At 41.6% G+C, this 17,090-nt stretch overlaps 1 protein-coding gene across 5 annotated transcripts in view; it reads right to left on the reverse strand.

The window, feature by feature from the left end:
- Nucleotides 1-6,915: 6,915 nt before the first annotated feature.
- LARP4B (La ribonucleoprotein 4B) overlaps nucleotides 6,916-17,090 on the reverse strand; it is a 57,187-nt gene continuing 47,012 nt past the window's right edge. For 4 of the 5 annotated variants that reach the window (XM_069006447.1, XM_069006448.1, XM_069006445.1 and 1 more), the window contains 4 exons: nucleotides 16,062-16,226; nucleotides 12,045-12,166; nucleotides 11,315-11,426; nucleotides 6,916-10,764 (listed from right to left, as the gene is read on the reverse strand). In XM_069006447.1, the coding sequence (XP_068862548.1) occupies nucleotides 10,483-10,764; nucleotides 11,315-11,426; nucleotides 12,045-12,166; nucleotides 16,062-16,226 (681 nt within the window). In that variant the 3' untranslated portion in view covers nucleotides 6,916-10,482. The remainder of the gene's footprint in view (nucleotides 10,765-11,314; nucleotides 11,427-12,044; nucleotides 12,167-16,061; nucleotides 16,227-17,090) is intronic. The other variant, XM_069006446.1, reaches the window with a different exon arrangement.

Raw genomic sequence — 17,090 nt, forward strand, 5'->3', positions numbered from 1 at the left:
GGGCTTTGGGCAGCCTGGGCTGGTGAAAGATGTTCCTGCCCATGGCAGGGGTTTGGAACAAGATGGTCTTTAAGGTCCCTCCCAACCCCAATCCATTCCATGATGCTGTGGCTGAGGTAGCTCAGCCCACTTTTGCACAGTCCTAGACCAGTGCTGGGAGGACAGAACAGCAGATGCATCCAGGTGATTTACTTTGAACAGAGCAGCTGAGCCACATCCAGATGACTAATTTCAGATAAACTGAGCCATCAGATGCCCACTTCAGACAAGTTTAGAATGGTGCTGGTTTCAGCTGGGCTGGAGTTAATTTTTTTCACAGTTGCTAGTATAGGGCTGTGTTTTGGATTTGTGCTGAACTTGAGTTGATAACATGGAAATGTTTTTGTTATTGCTGAGCAGGGCTCACACAGAGCCAAGGCCTTTTCTGCTTTTCACATGGCCGTGCTGGTGAGGAGGCTGGGGGTGCCTGGGAGGGTGGGAGGAGACAGAGCTGGGACAGGTGACCCCAAATGACCAAAGGGACCTTCCAGACCATGTGACATCATGCTCAGTATATAAAGTGGGGGGAAGAAGGAGGAAGGGGGAAAGTTTGGAGTGATGGGGTTTGTCTTCAGAAGTCACTGCTGCATGTGATGGCCCTGCCATTCCTCCTGGGAATGGCTGAACACCTGCCTGCTGGGGGAAGCAGTCAATCAATTCCTTGGTTTTGCTTTGCTTGTGTGTGGTGTTTGTTTAAGCTGTTAAATTGTCCTTATCTCAACCCATGAGTTTTCCAGCTTTCACCCTCCTGATTCTCTCCCCATTCCCGCTGGTGGGAAGTGAGCAAGTGGCTGTGTGGGGCTGGGTAGATCACTGGGGTTAAACCACGACAAATGGCTACACTGCATTTGTCAATGGTTTAATGCACTAGAAGTGTACTTATAAGGCAGGGCTAATTTCCTAGTCCTTGAAGAAGAACACTTTGGGAAAGCAACTGCTCCATCTAGCAAAGTATTCTCGGATGCAGTCAAAAAGGCGTTCAGAGCATCAGTTTGCTATGATACAGCTTTGGCCAAGAGTCACTCTTCAGGTTGCAGAGACATGGTCTTTGGTTTTTATAACTCATACAGCTGAAATAAGTGCCAAAACACTGACAACATCATAAATCATGTTGTACAAGTTCTCTGCTTTTTTCTCTTTGACCAGATTAAATAGCAGCTGCAACGCAAACCAGAACTACAACACTATTTTTTATGAAGTGGATTGTAAAATTCCAACAGGGAATGATCCTCTTACTTGAATGCCAGCAAAGCATTTCACTTGAGCCAGCTCTGTCTGGGAGAGACATTCCAAATAAATGCACCATATTGGTGCCAGCAGGGCTGGGCTGGTGAGGCCAGGGCAACCGGCCAGGCTGCGCAGCCTCCCTCCATCGCTGGCCACGGCCCTGCTGGCACACGGGGCTGTACAGAGCACCAAAACCCTCCTCACCCTCCTAATTCTGAGGAACTGTAGCTTTATTCAGCTTTTCCCTGACTGTCCCTTCCTTTGCTCCTGCTCATTCCTAGTTCAGACTCCCTCCCCATGCCCTAGAGGAGCAGAGAGAAGGGCCAGGATGGTTGGCTGAAGTTGGACAAGGGAGGAGGCTGGGAACAGGGTAAGGTCAGGACAACACTGGACTAGACTGCTTGGGAAGGTAGTTTCCATTGTGGAAACAAAATGAACACAACAAATAATCTGTCTGGCATTAAGGGAACAAAAGGAAGGCAACAGATTCATTTTCTGAAGGCCTTTCTAGACTTCATTCCCTATTATACTGAGCAATCCATACTTTCAAAAATTTACTGTCTCGTAATAGCAGCCACTGGGTACCAGAAAAAACCCAAACAATAAGTACTTATCAACCCAGAGGAGCAGTGATCAGGGTTATAAGCAGCCTCTTTGTCTCGCTTCAGACTTTGTCAAGTATTACACAACCTCTTAGGAGAAGCAAAATTCTGAAATTTTTCATGTCTCCAGTTATGCAAAGGCGAAAGGCAACCAGAATAATTCTCCTTTACATGGAAAAGTTCTGGAAGGCAGACTGCAGCTTGAGTACTGGCTCCAGTTTTGGGCCAATAAAAACAGCAAACTGGAGCCAGTCCAGAAGAGATCACCAAGGTGGTTGGAGCTGGAGCACTTGCCCTGGGCAGGGAGGCTGAGGGAGCTGGTGCTGGTCAGCACTGAGGTGGGATTACTTTGGGGGAAACTTACCTACCCATACCTGTGGGGAGCTATCTGGGAAACAGAGCTGGGATCTGTATTGCAGGGCAGAGGGAGAGCAAGAGGGAACAGGCACAAGGGTTTAAGGAAAAAATCCTTCCCCAAAAGGGCAGTCAAACATCAGAGCAGATTGCCCAGAGAGGCTGTGCAGTCTCCATCCTTGGAGGCTTTCAAAGCCCAGATGGACCATCCCCTAAGAAACAAGCTCTGATCCTCCTTTGAGCAAGATGTTGAACCAAAGATCTCAGAATCAATATTCTGAGTTTGAAGGGACTCACAAGGAGCATCAAGTCCATCTCTCAGTGAAATGCCCATGAGGGGATTGAAACCACTTCTTTGGCATTATTAGCACCATGTACCTCATGAGATCCCTTCAGATCAGAACTGCGCTGTGTTTCTATAGTTTGTGCTGAATGGGGAAACATTTAATGGCAAATAGAAGACCATTCTATGAGTTGCAGCCACCTCCTAACAAAGACTGTCATTGAGGTTGTTAAAAACCTGCTACATGTTTTTATATTACTAAATACTGCATCACTTGGTCATTTGCACATATGAAATGGAGTTCACAGCTCAAGCCTTTGAGCTACAGGTGTCTATACAAGCAGTTAAAGAGCAACCCTCAATAGAAATTACAGCTTGAAGTTACAGGAAAAGGGGATTGTACACCTGATCTCAGGCAATTCTACATAATTTGATGCAGAAACAAAGTAGTGACTTTTCCCACCAAATCAGTGCTAATATCTGCTGCATCCTGGGTTGTCAGAACCACTGAGACAGCAGCACCTGCTGAGGCTGAACAGTGAAGCATGAGGTGTGCTGCCTGCATGAGGTGTATTGCCAAGTCCAGCTCTGCTGTACTTCCCTGCCTTCCCGTTCCAGAACCACTTGTGGTACCTATAACCGCCTTCTCCATGTCAGAACTAAAAAAGAGTTCCACAGAGCACTTCGTGCCTTTTTTTTAAATTTTCAAACTCAGTGTACATTAGATCCGGCACATAACTTCCATGTGTCCAACCAGTGTGACTGCCTTCAGATTTCCTAGGCTGGGATGAAAGCATGGATCAACAGTCAGGATGGCAGCCAGCATGGCTGAGCTTCTGTCTCCATGGGAATCACTAGTTCAAATGACAAGCGAAATACAAAGGTTTATCTGAAACGGATTTTGCTACCAAGGAAGCATTTGTTCGGCACTCCAAGCAGTAAAATCCACTGAGAAAATCACTCTAGCAAATCTGTCACTTCAGTGTCCACTGTCTGAATCAACAGGTCACTCCAGCACTTACTTACCACGGCTTCAAGGCAGGAATCCTCCCTCAGCACCAGCATGAGTCATCCCAGAGGAGATGGACATGTTGCCAGTATGTAGGAAGGACACAGACTCCGGCAAAATTGAAATGAAGAAAATATCAAATACCATAAACCCAACAACAACTGTAAATATTCAAAGACAGAGCATACTTTTTTGAATTTATTGTATACATTGTAGTTTTGGACACGTACCTAGATAATCCTCCTCCAAGTACCAAATTTGCTTTAATGAGTGGGACAAAACATAAAACTCCAGCAAACTGAAACACTTCAAAATGCTGAGTCTCTTGTATTTCTGAAAACAGGTGCAACTCTTAGGAGCAGGGATCTGCCACCTACCACAAGCGATGCAGCTCCCAAGAAGAGAGAGCACTGAACCATTAGAGATGAAAAGGAGAATATACCACGAGAAGGAAAATTATTACTATGAATTTTACACAGCCCATTTCTAAAGGCGAACAAGAGCCTTGAGTAAGAGACTGTATAGGTCAGGCCAGCCACAGACACCACAATCCCAAGAAGTTCCATTTAGGAAAAAGGCCTTCTCCCCCCACACCAAGTTTATTTAACTGCCCACCTCTGTTCCCATCACAAAGTGCATCCTGCTACCGTCCTGCTGAAGAGGCACCAGCTGCCTCCCACCCCACACAGGGCTGGCTTGTCAGAGCTGTGAGCCACTGCCGTGCAGAGCTGTCTCTGCTCCATGCTGACACCATAAACCCGAGCTAAGTACATTGGAGTCAGAGACAAAAGAGCAAAAGTGATGAAAGTTTCTGGTATGAGTCACAGCCTATGAACTGTGTGTTCCTGGAAAACACCCCAGAGCCTTGGAGGTGACAGGCTGGACCTGCTGAATCTCTCTCACGCTCCTACCTGGGCTGACATCTCAAGCTGCACGGAGAGCGTGCATGTGACTTTGTTTTGGAAGACAGACACATTTCATTTTATCAGTAATTCCACCCATGTAGACTTCTTCGATCTTCCCAGCTTTGGCATGTTTTGCAACTCTAAATCCTTACATTTATCCCTCCTTCCTCAGAGCACCCTTAGCCACGGTAGATTTACTGCTCTTCAGACGCCGTCTGCCTCCAGCAAATGGGATGTGAAGCCATCAGCCTGCAAGGATGGCTTCCACACCCTACGTGTGTAACACAAGCACACAGAGCAATTTGCTCCTCAAACTGATGGGAATTTAAGAAAAATTAGGGAGTGATTTTTATCTTTGACTCCCTTCCCCAGCATATACCCACCCCTTTTGCCCTCCATTTTGCAAAATAGTGAACTGTTCCCAAACCAGTTGTGACAAGATGCACAGAGACCTTTAATGTATCATGAGAGAGATTTAAGATTAGCACATCTACAGCTTGTACGTAATAGCCAAAAACACCAAAGAAGAAACTGGACCCTTTCTCCTCTCCATTGTGAGAAAAAAGCTCAAAAATGACCAAACTTGATGACTGGAGCCACATACACTGGAGGGAGCAAGGCAACATTTAAGCCAAGATTTGTGCCTTCCATTTATCATAAGCCAATTGTACCAACAGCCAGTTTACTTTGGCCGATTGTAATACAGTGTTCCTGCCAGGACCATCACCACACCAGTCTTATCTGGGCATCAACTGTACTCCTGTTCTTTTCTCCACTCTACTGCTGGTACAACAGCTTCTGACCTATTCCAGACCCTCCTCTTTCTTGGTACTTTTCAGACCAGCAAGGGTGCAGATGTGAGGGAGCACACAGGCAGGATGGATGGCACAGCTGAGGCCAACCAGCCTCTTTGAAGGATTTCTGTGCTTATTTGGCACAACAGCTCAGGAACTGTATTCCATGTGCCACTTCCACAGGAGTTAAATTTCTACCTGATCAATTTATGTTGGGCATTGAAATATCTGCCAAGATGTATATCCATGATGAGAGGAGGATGCAGTAACCGAGCTACCGTAACCAGATGGCACCAGGCTGTTACAGAGCTTATTCTCTCAAAAGCAGAGATGAAGTGCGTAACGTTGCTTTCATCTATACACCAGCAAAATTTGAAATTCAATCACTTCCCTGACTTAAATGGTTGCAGTCATAAAAACTCAGCTATACCAGAACAGGTGGTTTTAGCTTAAAGGTTTGTGAAGTATAAGCATATTAGAAAACTTAAAACTTCATGAAATCTTATTTTCTAAAGAAGCCTTAGGATGAAAGCGTAATGAATCACGGTTTCTGTGACAAGTAAGTAACCTTTGGATGCTCAATTTGTGCATAATTTTCTACATTCACTCTTTCTCATCATGCCCAAGAGGACACAAAACCATGTGTTCAGCACGAACATTGCTGCAGCCATCACTGAATATCACTTTTTATTGAGGAACACCAGCACAAAGGGGACACTGCCCAGTTTTGCTGGGCAAACAAATAGATCCCCAATTTCCATCAAAGCTGGGGTGGTCCTCCAGAACCACACTAGAGTTATGGCTACATTGCTGACAAATTTCTGTGCCCTTTTACATGTTTAGTAGAAAACTTTGGACAAATGTCAGAACAGGATAGCACATGCTCAAGTGAAAATTGGTTGCCTTCAACTTCTTGTAGCCCAGGTCATCACCAAAGCCCAATGGTTAAGTGGATTTTCCAGCCTGGAGATCTCACAGTGCCCATGTAGGCTGGTATTCCTGTGTTGGCCTACTGTGCTGAGCAGACAGCAGTGGGGAAATAGGAGCAGTAACTGTTCTGTAAGCTCCTGAACAGGTTAGACTATCTGCCTACTTCCATGCTTACATCCATTGTTACAATTGGTCAGATATAGCTGTGTAAGAGAAAAACCTTAATGAAACAAAAAAGAGGGGTGGTGGGGTTGTGTTTGAACTATTTCCAAAATATTCTTTTATGTAGACAGAGGATATCCCAGAAACTCTTCCTTCCTAGATGCAAGACCAGAGTAACTTCTACAACCAGCTAAAGCCAAAAATAATCCCAGGACATCTCCACATTCAAGCACCATGCAACCAAAGCACCAACCCAAACGTTAAAATCCGTATTTAAGACCAAGCCAATACCTCATCTAATAAATGGATGAAACCAGTAATGACTAGAACCTCCAGTAAACAACGTATCAGCTTTTGTGTTTGCTTTAAAAAAGTTAACCAGTCATAGTTACCTAACAGAGAAAGACATGGCAGCTGTCAGAGATCTGTCACAGGGGTTCTTGCTGCTGATACAGAACCTTAGGTGATAGTTACAAGAGCTGTGTTGAACAGGAGAGCAAAGATTTTTTTTTCCCAAAATTAGAAATATACAATTTCCAAAAATGGGAGCAAAAGACAAAAGGTAATGAAAAGTACTGCTGAAGAAATGTTTAATTAAAAAAATCAGGAATTCAACAGTGCCTAAATCTTTATTTTTCATAACCTACATATTTTTTTTTTCAAATTAGACAGTTTTACATTTTATGACACAAAAGGAAACTTAAATTACTGATAGTTTACATGTAAGCTTGATTCCAGTCTTAATGGAAGAAGAACAAAAACAAAAACCCTCAAAAAGGCTCCCATATTACACTTCTATTTCATGAATTGGCAGCTGTTAGGTCTCCTTAGAAATCCTGGATTGTCTGCTGCTATTAGTGTAATAGGTTACAAAGCACAGAAACCCCTACCTGTAGCTGAAGGAGATACAGAGATAGGTGTGCACCATTACAGTCAGCTGTTGCTCCTGATACTCTGCACCACGCTCCAACAAGGGCCTTCCCATGCCAACGGCTCAAGGCTTTGAAGGAAAACGCAGCAACATAAATTTGCCACTGCTCACACGTTTCTAAGTGACAGTGCCATGGTGGGGGACTGATCTGAAACTACATTCAGTTTTGAAAGCAACCTTCGTTTTTTTTTAATTCCTGGAAGAATCTCAGACCCCGTTTTTGACTTGTTTTCAAACTGAAAAGCATCACCACACAGTTCTAACTGGGTGAAATGCCAATTTTATTACTGTATTCCTGAACCTTTAGCTCAGCTACTGCTTTTGGGAGGTTTTCATTTTAAAAGCCACGTTTTTAATCCCTCTCTGTATCGTAGCAACAGTCTGCATGCAACTTCACAACTCTACTCTGAAAACTCCATTTTGTCCGAGTGGGGAGGAAAGAAACAAATCTCAAAGTAAAATACAGTAAGGAAAAGTTGTATTGAATATTACACAGCGATTTGGCGTGTCACTTTTTTTTAAAAAAAAGCTATAAAACCACGTCAGAAGAAGGTTTAAACTTTAGATGCAACAGACTGTTGCTGGGTAAGCAGTAATTACAGTGTATTGACCTATCACAAATGGCAGCAGAATACATTAGAACAGCACAACACATCCCGCTGGTCTCAACAGATCACCTCGGGTACCAGCTGAGCACCAGGACGAGCCGCTCACAGCCGCTGGAAGGGACCACTTGCCACTGTTTGCAGCTGGTATAGCCTTTCACTTGCAGCAGACAAACAAAATGAATCATACAGCTGGCCTAAACCATACACAAATCTAGCTACCGCTTTCACTGCCGCTGGGGAAAGGAGAAGGGGATAAAAAAATCCAATGACTGAAGTAGTTGAGCAGTTTTGGTGATGGTGTCGGGGTCCTATCTCCTCCCACAGCATTCACAAAGTGCGCTTTTTAAACAAGAAGAATCAACAGACTCCACATGCCCTATTTTGACCAATTCTGCAGCACACAACAGGCTGGATTTACAATGTCAACTGGTTACCAATTAATGCTTGTAATAGGAAATTTATCAGGAGTCAACTTCTATAGTTACTTTACAGTTCCATGAACCATGCACTGATACTCTTGAAAGCAGACAAGTAAGCTTCAGTGTATACTTTTGCAGCAGTCAAGTTTTTCCCCAATTAGACTTGATTTTTATTAATGACTTAAAAATGACAGTTTGACTGCTGAAATTCATTATTTACATTGCATAACACTTTTGAATTGGTTAAATTGTTTGGTTTTAAAGGGACTTTAGGAAAACATTTGAGGGCTTTCAAATAAGACTTTCATTCCATTTCCCTTTTGCAGTGAAGAGGCAGAGTCAGTTCAACACACCAGAATAAAATAAGAAAAAGAAAAAAACAACAAATTAAAGTAATATTCAAACCACAACATTTAGTTTATCTACATCCAGCTCAACAGCAACATTTATAATATCAATAATTTTTATCAGATTTTTTTTCTTTAGGGTACCTTTTTATATGTTCTGATTATTTACAACTGTACAAGCAAAGCACACACTTCCAAGTGCACATATTTAATACAGTATTGACTATTTGCATTTACAGGTTTTTCAACAATCTGAAAAAGATCAACTGTTTAAGATCTTTAAGGTATATTACAAAAACTGCTGCTAGTTCCTGTACTACAGTATGTTTACCCAGTAAGACCAGTGACAATAGATACATACTGTAACTGAGTAATTCTGTATTCCATTCATGCTAACCCTCTATGGGGTCAGACCTCATTAACTCTAAGCTGTCTTGTACAAAAGTTAAGGCAAAGTCATTTTCAAGTTTAAATAAAATTCAAGTCTTTAAATATTGGATGGAAATAATTCTTTAAAAAAATCAGTTGTTTAAATAAACATTTTTGTGGAATAAACTGTACTGTCATAGTCAGCAGGAATGAGATTTGTCTGAACTTCCTGCAGTTTAAACACTTAAAGAAAAGCTTTAGGCATTTTAAAACAAAAATAATTTATATTCAACTTTATTAGAAACTTGCTAATTTAGTGCATCCTTGTCCTTCAGAAAGCGCATCACTTCTAAAGTAAATAAGTGTGAGAAACCTCATCCCAGAGGTAAATATCAGGGATCTCTTCCTCCACCACACAAAACAAACACCATTATCTCACGGCTTGAAAAATTTAAATCCGTATGCCAATGCTTGTAGTTACAGGAAGATGTCAACACAAGGCTGACTAAGATATGAACTCTTTCAAAGAGCACTTGGGGCAGAGATTTAAAAAAAAGTCTACACAGAGCACAGGGGTAACCAGAATATACAGCGCTGACTCAGTTAACTCCCTTACAAGCACAGGGAAGCTAAGGTTATCACAAGAAGGCTACTCTGCTTTCTCCTGATAACATCCACTAACAGGCTTCACCACCATAGAAGCTCACAGACTTGATTCTTTCTATTCACAATGTGCTTTGTATTTGCAAATTATAACATCAGTTTTATTCTGGAGTGAGAAGATGGTTACTTGCTTGCAGTAAGTCAAAAAAGTAAATATTTCAGAAAGACTGTTATGGTGCCCTGTAGAATTCTTTTTGTGTGTGCAAAACATCAAAAAAAGGTTAAGTTTTTAAAAATGCTAGAAACAGCTACTCATTTAACCTAAAAGTGCAAGTTCATTTGCTGACACTTAGTACAGCAGCCCAATAAAAAAAAAAAATCTTCAAGGTCACGTACTAATTTGTAAAATATATCTACTTCCTTGCACTCTACACACTAGCTGCCGTTATCAGTCTTTTGGACACTTTAGATATGTACTTGCAGACCAGTTTATTAAAAATATTGCAGCAGCACGTTTCTGCTCAACAGTTTAGAAAAAACTCACTATACAGAGCTTGCACTCACACAGCCACAGAGAGGCTTAATAAAAAGTTGATTTTTTTTAAAGACAAATATTTTACACCTTGAAAAAAAAAAAAAAATCACACTAAGCTTCACCTCCAATTAAGCACCAATCTAAATGTAAGGTTTAGAACAACTATCCAGAAATACCCAGAAAAATAGAATGTTTGCTCAAGAGGGGAAAAAGTATTTCACAGAAAAATAACTTGCAGGCATTGTTACATGCCTTGTATCACTGCAAGCTCCTAACCAGCAACTCATTCTCAGGTATCTTAGTGGGAACATGGGTTTAATTTGTGGGAAGCAGACCTCTTCTCAAATCCCTCCCAGGTGTTATTTTCACTGAGGAGATTTTGGAGGGGTACTCTGTTCTTTATTTAAGCGTTTGCCAGTGGCTGGAGGGGACGATCTGCGTCCTGACTGTCTCCTCTGGTCTTTGGGTTGTCCAGGATGTGACTTTGCAGGAGGAGGTTCTCTATTTTTCTCTATTGTTTCTGTGGGCTTTCTTTCTTCTTTCCCACATGCTACAGTGTTTGGCTTCTGTTCTTTCTGGGGTTGCAATGTAGGAGGATCCTTAGTTGTTCTCTGGCAAATTTCCGCATAACTAGGTTTTCGCAGTTCCTGGAAAATCGGAAGCAAACAGGACAGAGTTAAACAAAGCATCCTGAGGAAAAAAAAATTACTTTTATGAACAAAAAAGGGTTAAGTCCTTGTCCCAAAAGACTGCTGCACTAAAATATGCAGATGAGGGCTTGAGTATGAAGTTTACAGGAACTGTATAGACAATAAAGCTGAAGAAAAGGTAAAATGTAGAACAGTATGCCAGAAAAATGGAGTAATGGCATAGGGCAAAATACTTCCCTTTCAAACTCTAAACCAGCTGAAACATGATGAATACTCTGGTTTCAATATCAGCATATGTATATTAATACTTCTACCTCAAGGATACTACCAAGAAGAGAATTCAGATAAGGAGGTATCTTTTGTACTGTTAATTGCATAATTTTATCACATGCAAGTAATCATGAAGCCACCAATTAGCAAATTTAAAGCTGCTGGACAAATTCTAGGATGCTGGGCTCACATGATTAAGCAACACTGGGTAGCAATAAATATTCTGTGAAATGCAAACTGGATCATCAAGAAAAAGTGAAGTAATGAGGTCACTTACTATGGCAGCCCCATTGACTTGTACCGATTTACATGCAGTACTCAGTGTGGAAGAAGAAAGTCTTTCTGTACTCTGTGTCTCTCTCTGCTGTTTATCCACGACTTTGGAGTCCCTGTAAGCATCCAGCAGGAAGCAAAGCTCATGAGAAATGAAACTTCAGGATAGATGAATGGTTTAATAATAGGTCTAAAAAGTTTGAGTATGACTATAAATAGTTACAGCTGAAATTTGCCTAGCACATTATGATTAGCATTGCATTCAAAAATGCTATTGAAAATAGAAAAAATATACTCCTGTGCAATGTGACACTACCCATAATTTGTCATGTTTTGATAGCATTTAGTTACTCAGTTATTTGATTTGCAGGTTCCAAATAAAGTGTCACCAAAAACTTTCTTTACAGTATGGACATCAGTACTGCCCACAGAGCCGTGGGTTTACTCTGTTTCAAAACTGTCTAAATACAAGACAGTAAGGTATTCATTAAACTTCTCTCACAGAAACTAAACCATGACATAAATTTTCTTCTGCTAAATGGCTATTATGATTGAATCACTAATATGATATTGTTCAGAAATTAAGCTTTATTGCCTTTACTACAAGTACAACAAAATATTACTTCTTTCATTGATTAAGATTTTAATAGCTATTTACATTGTTCTGCCTGATGAAAGAAAATGCAAATGTGACTCAGAGCAGAATTATTATACCCATGTAATTAAGTGCTTACTCAGTAGGCTGGGGTGGCGAAGGAGACCTTTCAAAGGTCCTGGGCAATGTAGAAGAAACTGGTAGCGGCTCTCGAGGAATTCCTGATGGAATAGTGTTTGTACTTGCATCCACATTAATGTTCTGAAGGGGGAAAAAAGGCACAGAAGGACAATAAAAATATCCAATTAATACAGTTTGCCTGAAAATCAGCACAACCAGAAAACAGTTCATTATTTGATTTATATGGTAAATTGACTATAGGAAGGTACAGAAGGAGCCTATACATATATTGTAATGAATATGTTATTTTTTTCCTTTCTATTTATTTAGGAACACAGACAAATAACACCCTGTGGTTATTTCCAAAGAAGTTGTAAGCTTATGTCCCTTTGGGACATATCTGGATGATAAAAATCACTTAGAATCCTTATGGTTGGAAAAGAGCTTTGATCAATCATCACCCTGTCAACTAGACCATGGCACTAAAGGTGACATCCAGTCACTTCTTCAACACTTCCTGGGCTGCTGACTCCATTACCTCTCTGGGCAGCCTGTTCCAATGCTTAACTTCCCTACCTAAACCTCCCCTGGCACAGCTTGAGGCCCTTTCCTCATCCTGTTGCTGGCTGCTTGGGAGAAGAGACCAACTCCCACCTGGCTACAGCCTCTGTTCAGGCAGTTGTAGAGAGTGACAGGGTCTCCCCTGAGCCTCTTTTTCTCCAGGCTAAACACCCCCAGCTCCCTCAGCTCTTTCTCACAACTTGTGCTCCAAACCCTTCACCAGCTTTGTTGCCCTTCTCTCTGGACACGCTCCAGCTGCTCAGCGTCTGGTAGTGAGTGGTCCAGAACTGGCCACAGGATTCCAGGTGCAGCCTCACCAGTGTCGAGCACAGAGGGACAATCACTGCCCTGGTCCTGCTGGCCACACCATTTCTGATACAGGCCAGGATGCCACTGGCCTTCCTGGCCAACTGGGCACACCTGGCTCATGCTCAGTTGCTGTTGACCAGCACCTACAGGTTCTTTCCTGCAGGGCCTCTTTCCAGCCACTCCTCCCCCCGCCTGTGGTGCTGCTGGGGGTTGTTGTGATCTAAGTGCAGGACCTGGCACTTGGCCTTGTTGAACCTCACACAGTCAGCCTTGGCCCATCCATCCAGCCTGTTCAGATCCCTCTGCAGACCCTTCCCTTCCTGTCTTCCAGCACATCAACACTCCTGCCCAACTTAGTGTTGTCTGTGAACTTACTGAGGGTGGCCTCAATCCCCTCATGCAGATCATCCATAAAGGTTATTAAACCAGACTGGCCCCAATACTGAGCCCTGGGGAATACCACTAATGACTGGAACTAGTGACTTCTTCTTTCAACCTGGAAATTTTGCACCTGCTGCTGACAAAGTAGGCTTTGCACCTGTTCACATAACCACAGGCAGCCTATGAAAACAAAGGTCTCCTAGTGCTGTGAACTAAAAACTGTCTTCTTCAAAGTTCTAATTCTGCATCATCCCAATATAATGATTTGCTACCAAGCCAAAGAGGCTTTTTCCATAGTCCTCAAAAGATTCTGCTAGTGCCAAGCAATACTGTGCTTCCAGATAAAGGCCAAAGAGGTTCAAGAGGTATGCATTAATTTAAATTGTCACAAAATAGCAGAAGAGAAAGACAACTTTGTATCCTGAAAAACATATATCTTACATTTATAACCATTTTGTTTGTTTTGAAGGGTGCTATGTTCTTTGTATTGCTTCTGACCTGTCTCATCCTAAAAACTAAAACCCAAAGAGATTCTGGTATGCAGAAGGGAAAACAATGGGAGAACACAAGCTCAGAAGGAACAAGATAACCCTTCTTTTCCCCCAGCCCAGCCAACATTCAAAAGGGCATAAACCATAAGACTCCTATGGTCACTGTTATAAAGGAAAATTGTATTTGATTACACTGTTTTAAAATCAGGCATAGATTACTGCAGTAGATCTAAGCCTAGTTTGATTCAAAGTAGAAGGCTGCAAAAGATGGATGTTTAGGAATAACAGAACAGCTTTTATAGTCTTACTCGCTGTAAGATGTGTGCAAAGGCTTGAAATTGCAAGCTGCTGAGCATTCTGGCCCAAGTGCATCAGAACCTGCAGGTACATGGTTAAGTGCGAATAGCTTCACGTCAAGCAGACATGCAAGAGCTTTTCCTTGCCAAAACACTCAGCCCTTGATCTCACAGTGCTACATTTCCTAGTTACAAAATGTGGGATGATTATTACCTGTCATTCCCCAGAGTTACATCTAGAAGAGCATCACTAAGCAAAGAGCATAAAGATATGATGCTTGGATAACAACTGCTGGAAATTATAGACCCTTAGTCCCCTCAGCTTCCGTACACAGGACCTGCCCATCTATAAAACAAGGGAAGCACTGTGTAACTCTACTTCAGTGCTTTGTAACACTACATCAGGTGACATGAAAAAACACTGAGATCAAGGTGAAAAGCAGCCTGTATACATTGGCAAGACTCTGATGCTAGCTCAAACACCTTTGTAGCAATACACAATCGCTCTTTGGAGCCAGTTGCTGTTATCTTACTCTTTATTTAAATGCCAACAAGGAAAGGTAGCATAATCCCTTTCTTCCACACAATGGTACAGAGTAACTCCTGTACACTGGAAAATGAAACTGGTAAATTGAGGGATGCTTTTTAATGTGACAGTGCACTGCAGTATCTTAAAGCCTCAGTGCCTGACTGATATGAAGACTACCTCTACATGAGAGAAGTCTAAGTTCTTTACAATAAGTACAGTGCAAAGCAAGTACTAGATCTGTGATGGGGGAACAAGGGGTTTTCAGCTGCAGCACTAAGAGCAAGTGCTGGAATCATATTTAAAACCTGAAATACAGTAGTCAAAAAGCACTTCCTAAGTAACAGAGGTACAATACTTCAAAATTAATAGAACGTGGCCAAGAACAGCCTACAATCTGTAGTACTGGCACACAGTAAGTTAAACACTGCTCTTACCATGGCTCTGACCTGCACATTCCCCCTAAATGCAATCCTGGGACACAGTTGCCCCTCCTACCACTTGCAGGAGACAGACAGAGTAGATGGCTTGTCTGTACAGTCACTGCCTCGGGTGCAGGCTGCCCTGCTGCCTCCCCTTTTCTTTACCAAAAAATACCCTCTACCCACCCCTGACACATGGGCACCAAACAAAACACTCTAGACCCAGCAAGAGAAGACATGAGAGATTGTGGTGGTTCACCACGTTGCTTTGCAGTGCTAATCCAGGGCCTAAGTTCTTCAGTCGTGGTACAGCTAGATAAACACAAGTTAAATTAGAGTTATCAAGAAAAGCCAATACAGACTTTCATAGCCCAGAGCATTCCACAGTGCAGAGGGTTATGTGAGTCTTGCCGGAGAAGAACACACTGTCACTCACAGATGGCATGGCAGAGACAGTTCTAAGAATGAAATCTATGAAAAGCTACTGAACATTAATTTTCAACTGCATCTCTACTACATCTATATAGCAGTGGTTGCCAAGTTATTCTGATGTATTTTCATCTTTCTGAGCAATATGACAACACTGGGATCCAGCTGGTTTTGGTAGCAGTTTTTTTCCATCTATGATGCCTACTGAGATTATGTAGGCAGCTTCTTTATTTTGGTGCTTAGAAGTTTGTCACTTTAAAGTGTTTTATATACAACTCAGAAGTCTTACTTTCAAACAGGAGGGAAAATGTATCACATACCTTTCACCTGAGTCTATCAAAAAGCCTGAGGCAGTTGTGAACAGCAAAGAGCATATTTCCTAATCTCTGCTATTAACATCTACTTATTATACTGGTGCCCATATTCCACACCATTTCAAAGAGAATACCCTGAGCTATAAGTGAAGAAGGCAGCAGCACATCATTTGACAACGGTTTTTAAAGAACATTTCTTACAACCATGTAAACCCACAAGTAATTTCCATATATAAGCCACCAAATCTGAAAACAAGGGGTATGCAAGTCTTTGTTTACCCAACAAAAATGAACATCCACTACTCACTCTTTCTTTTGACGTTCCTATTACCACACTGGACAGTCTGTTTTCAAATAGGTCTTCAGTCTTTAAATTGCCAGCAGCCCCAGGTAATGGAGGAAAGCTAGATAAACCCAATTCAAAACTGGGAGATGGAGGTTTTGGGGGTGGTGGAGACTGTGTTTGGCCTCTCTGGAACAGAAATAACATGTAGGGGTTACTGCACTAGATGACAGAAAAGATATGCAACTCTAAACTGTATTTTGTACTTGACTTTTATCAGCAAAGCCCTAGAGAAGGATTCCTTATCTCATCTCCCAGAAAAACCACACAGTTCCGGGGAATACATGGTTTCATTTTCCAATGCTGCCCTTAAAATATTTAATTATTATTTAAATGCCATGGCATATGCATCAGCTTTAGTGATACCGGCATAGTAAGAAGTTTCCTCACTGACTCTTCCTTGAGGACAGACACACTGACATAGAAAGGAAAACAGACTGATTTAGGTATCATGATATAGGGAAAATATAATGCCAATTTATGTACAGTTAGTAATATCCTAAATAAAAAGACAAGAGTCAACAAGAATCTTATTTTCAGGTATATGAAGAAATGGCAAGACAGCATGCCTTGTATGTGGTACAGACAACAATAATTTATATCTAATTAGTATTAATCGATATTGTCAGTTTGTAAAAATGCAGAAGTAAGTGTCAAACCTGTTTTTGAAACAGAGACTGTTAAACTAAATCTAAGAAGAAAACAATGTCTCAAGCAAGAAGACCAACATCAGTGTGCTAAATGCAACTATTTTGCACTGGAGACAGCAGCTCAGGAGTTAAAAGTACCACAATTAGAGATCACTTGTGAGGACTGCTGGTAAGGATTTGTAAATCTATATTGTATTTACACAGGAAAAAATAAAACTCCTTTTGTAATATGCTGTAACTGAAGTTACCAATTAACTTCATCTGCAGCATGTAAACAAAGAACTGTTTCTTGAATGTGCTGAGGCCTGTGCTAAGATAATTTCTGCTAGAAAATACCAAGTGC

This window comes from Aphelocoma coerulescens, chromosome 2 (genome assembly GCF_041296385.1).
Source record: "Aphelocoma coerulescens isolate FSJ_1873_10779 chromosome 2, UR_Acoe_1.0, whole genome shotgun sequence".
In the NCBI taxonomy this organism is placed as follows: Eukaryota; Metazoa; Chordata; class Aves; order Passeriformes; family Corvidae; genus Aphelocoma; species Aphelocoma coerulescens.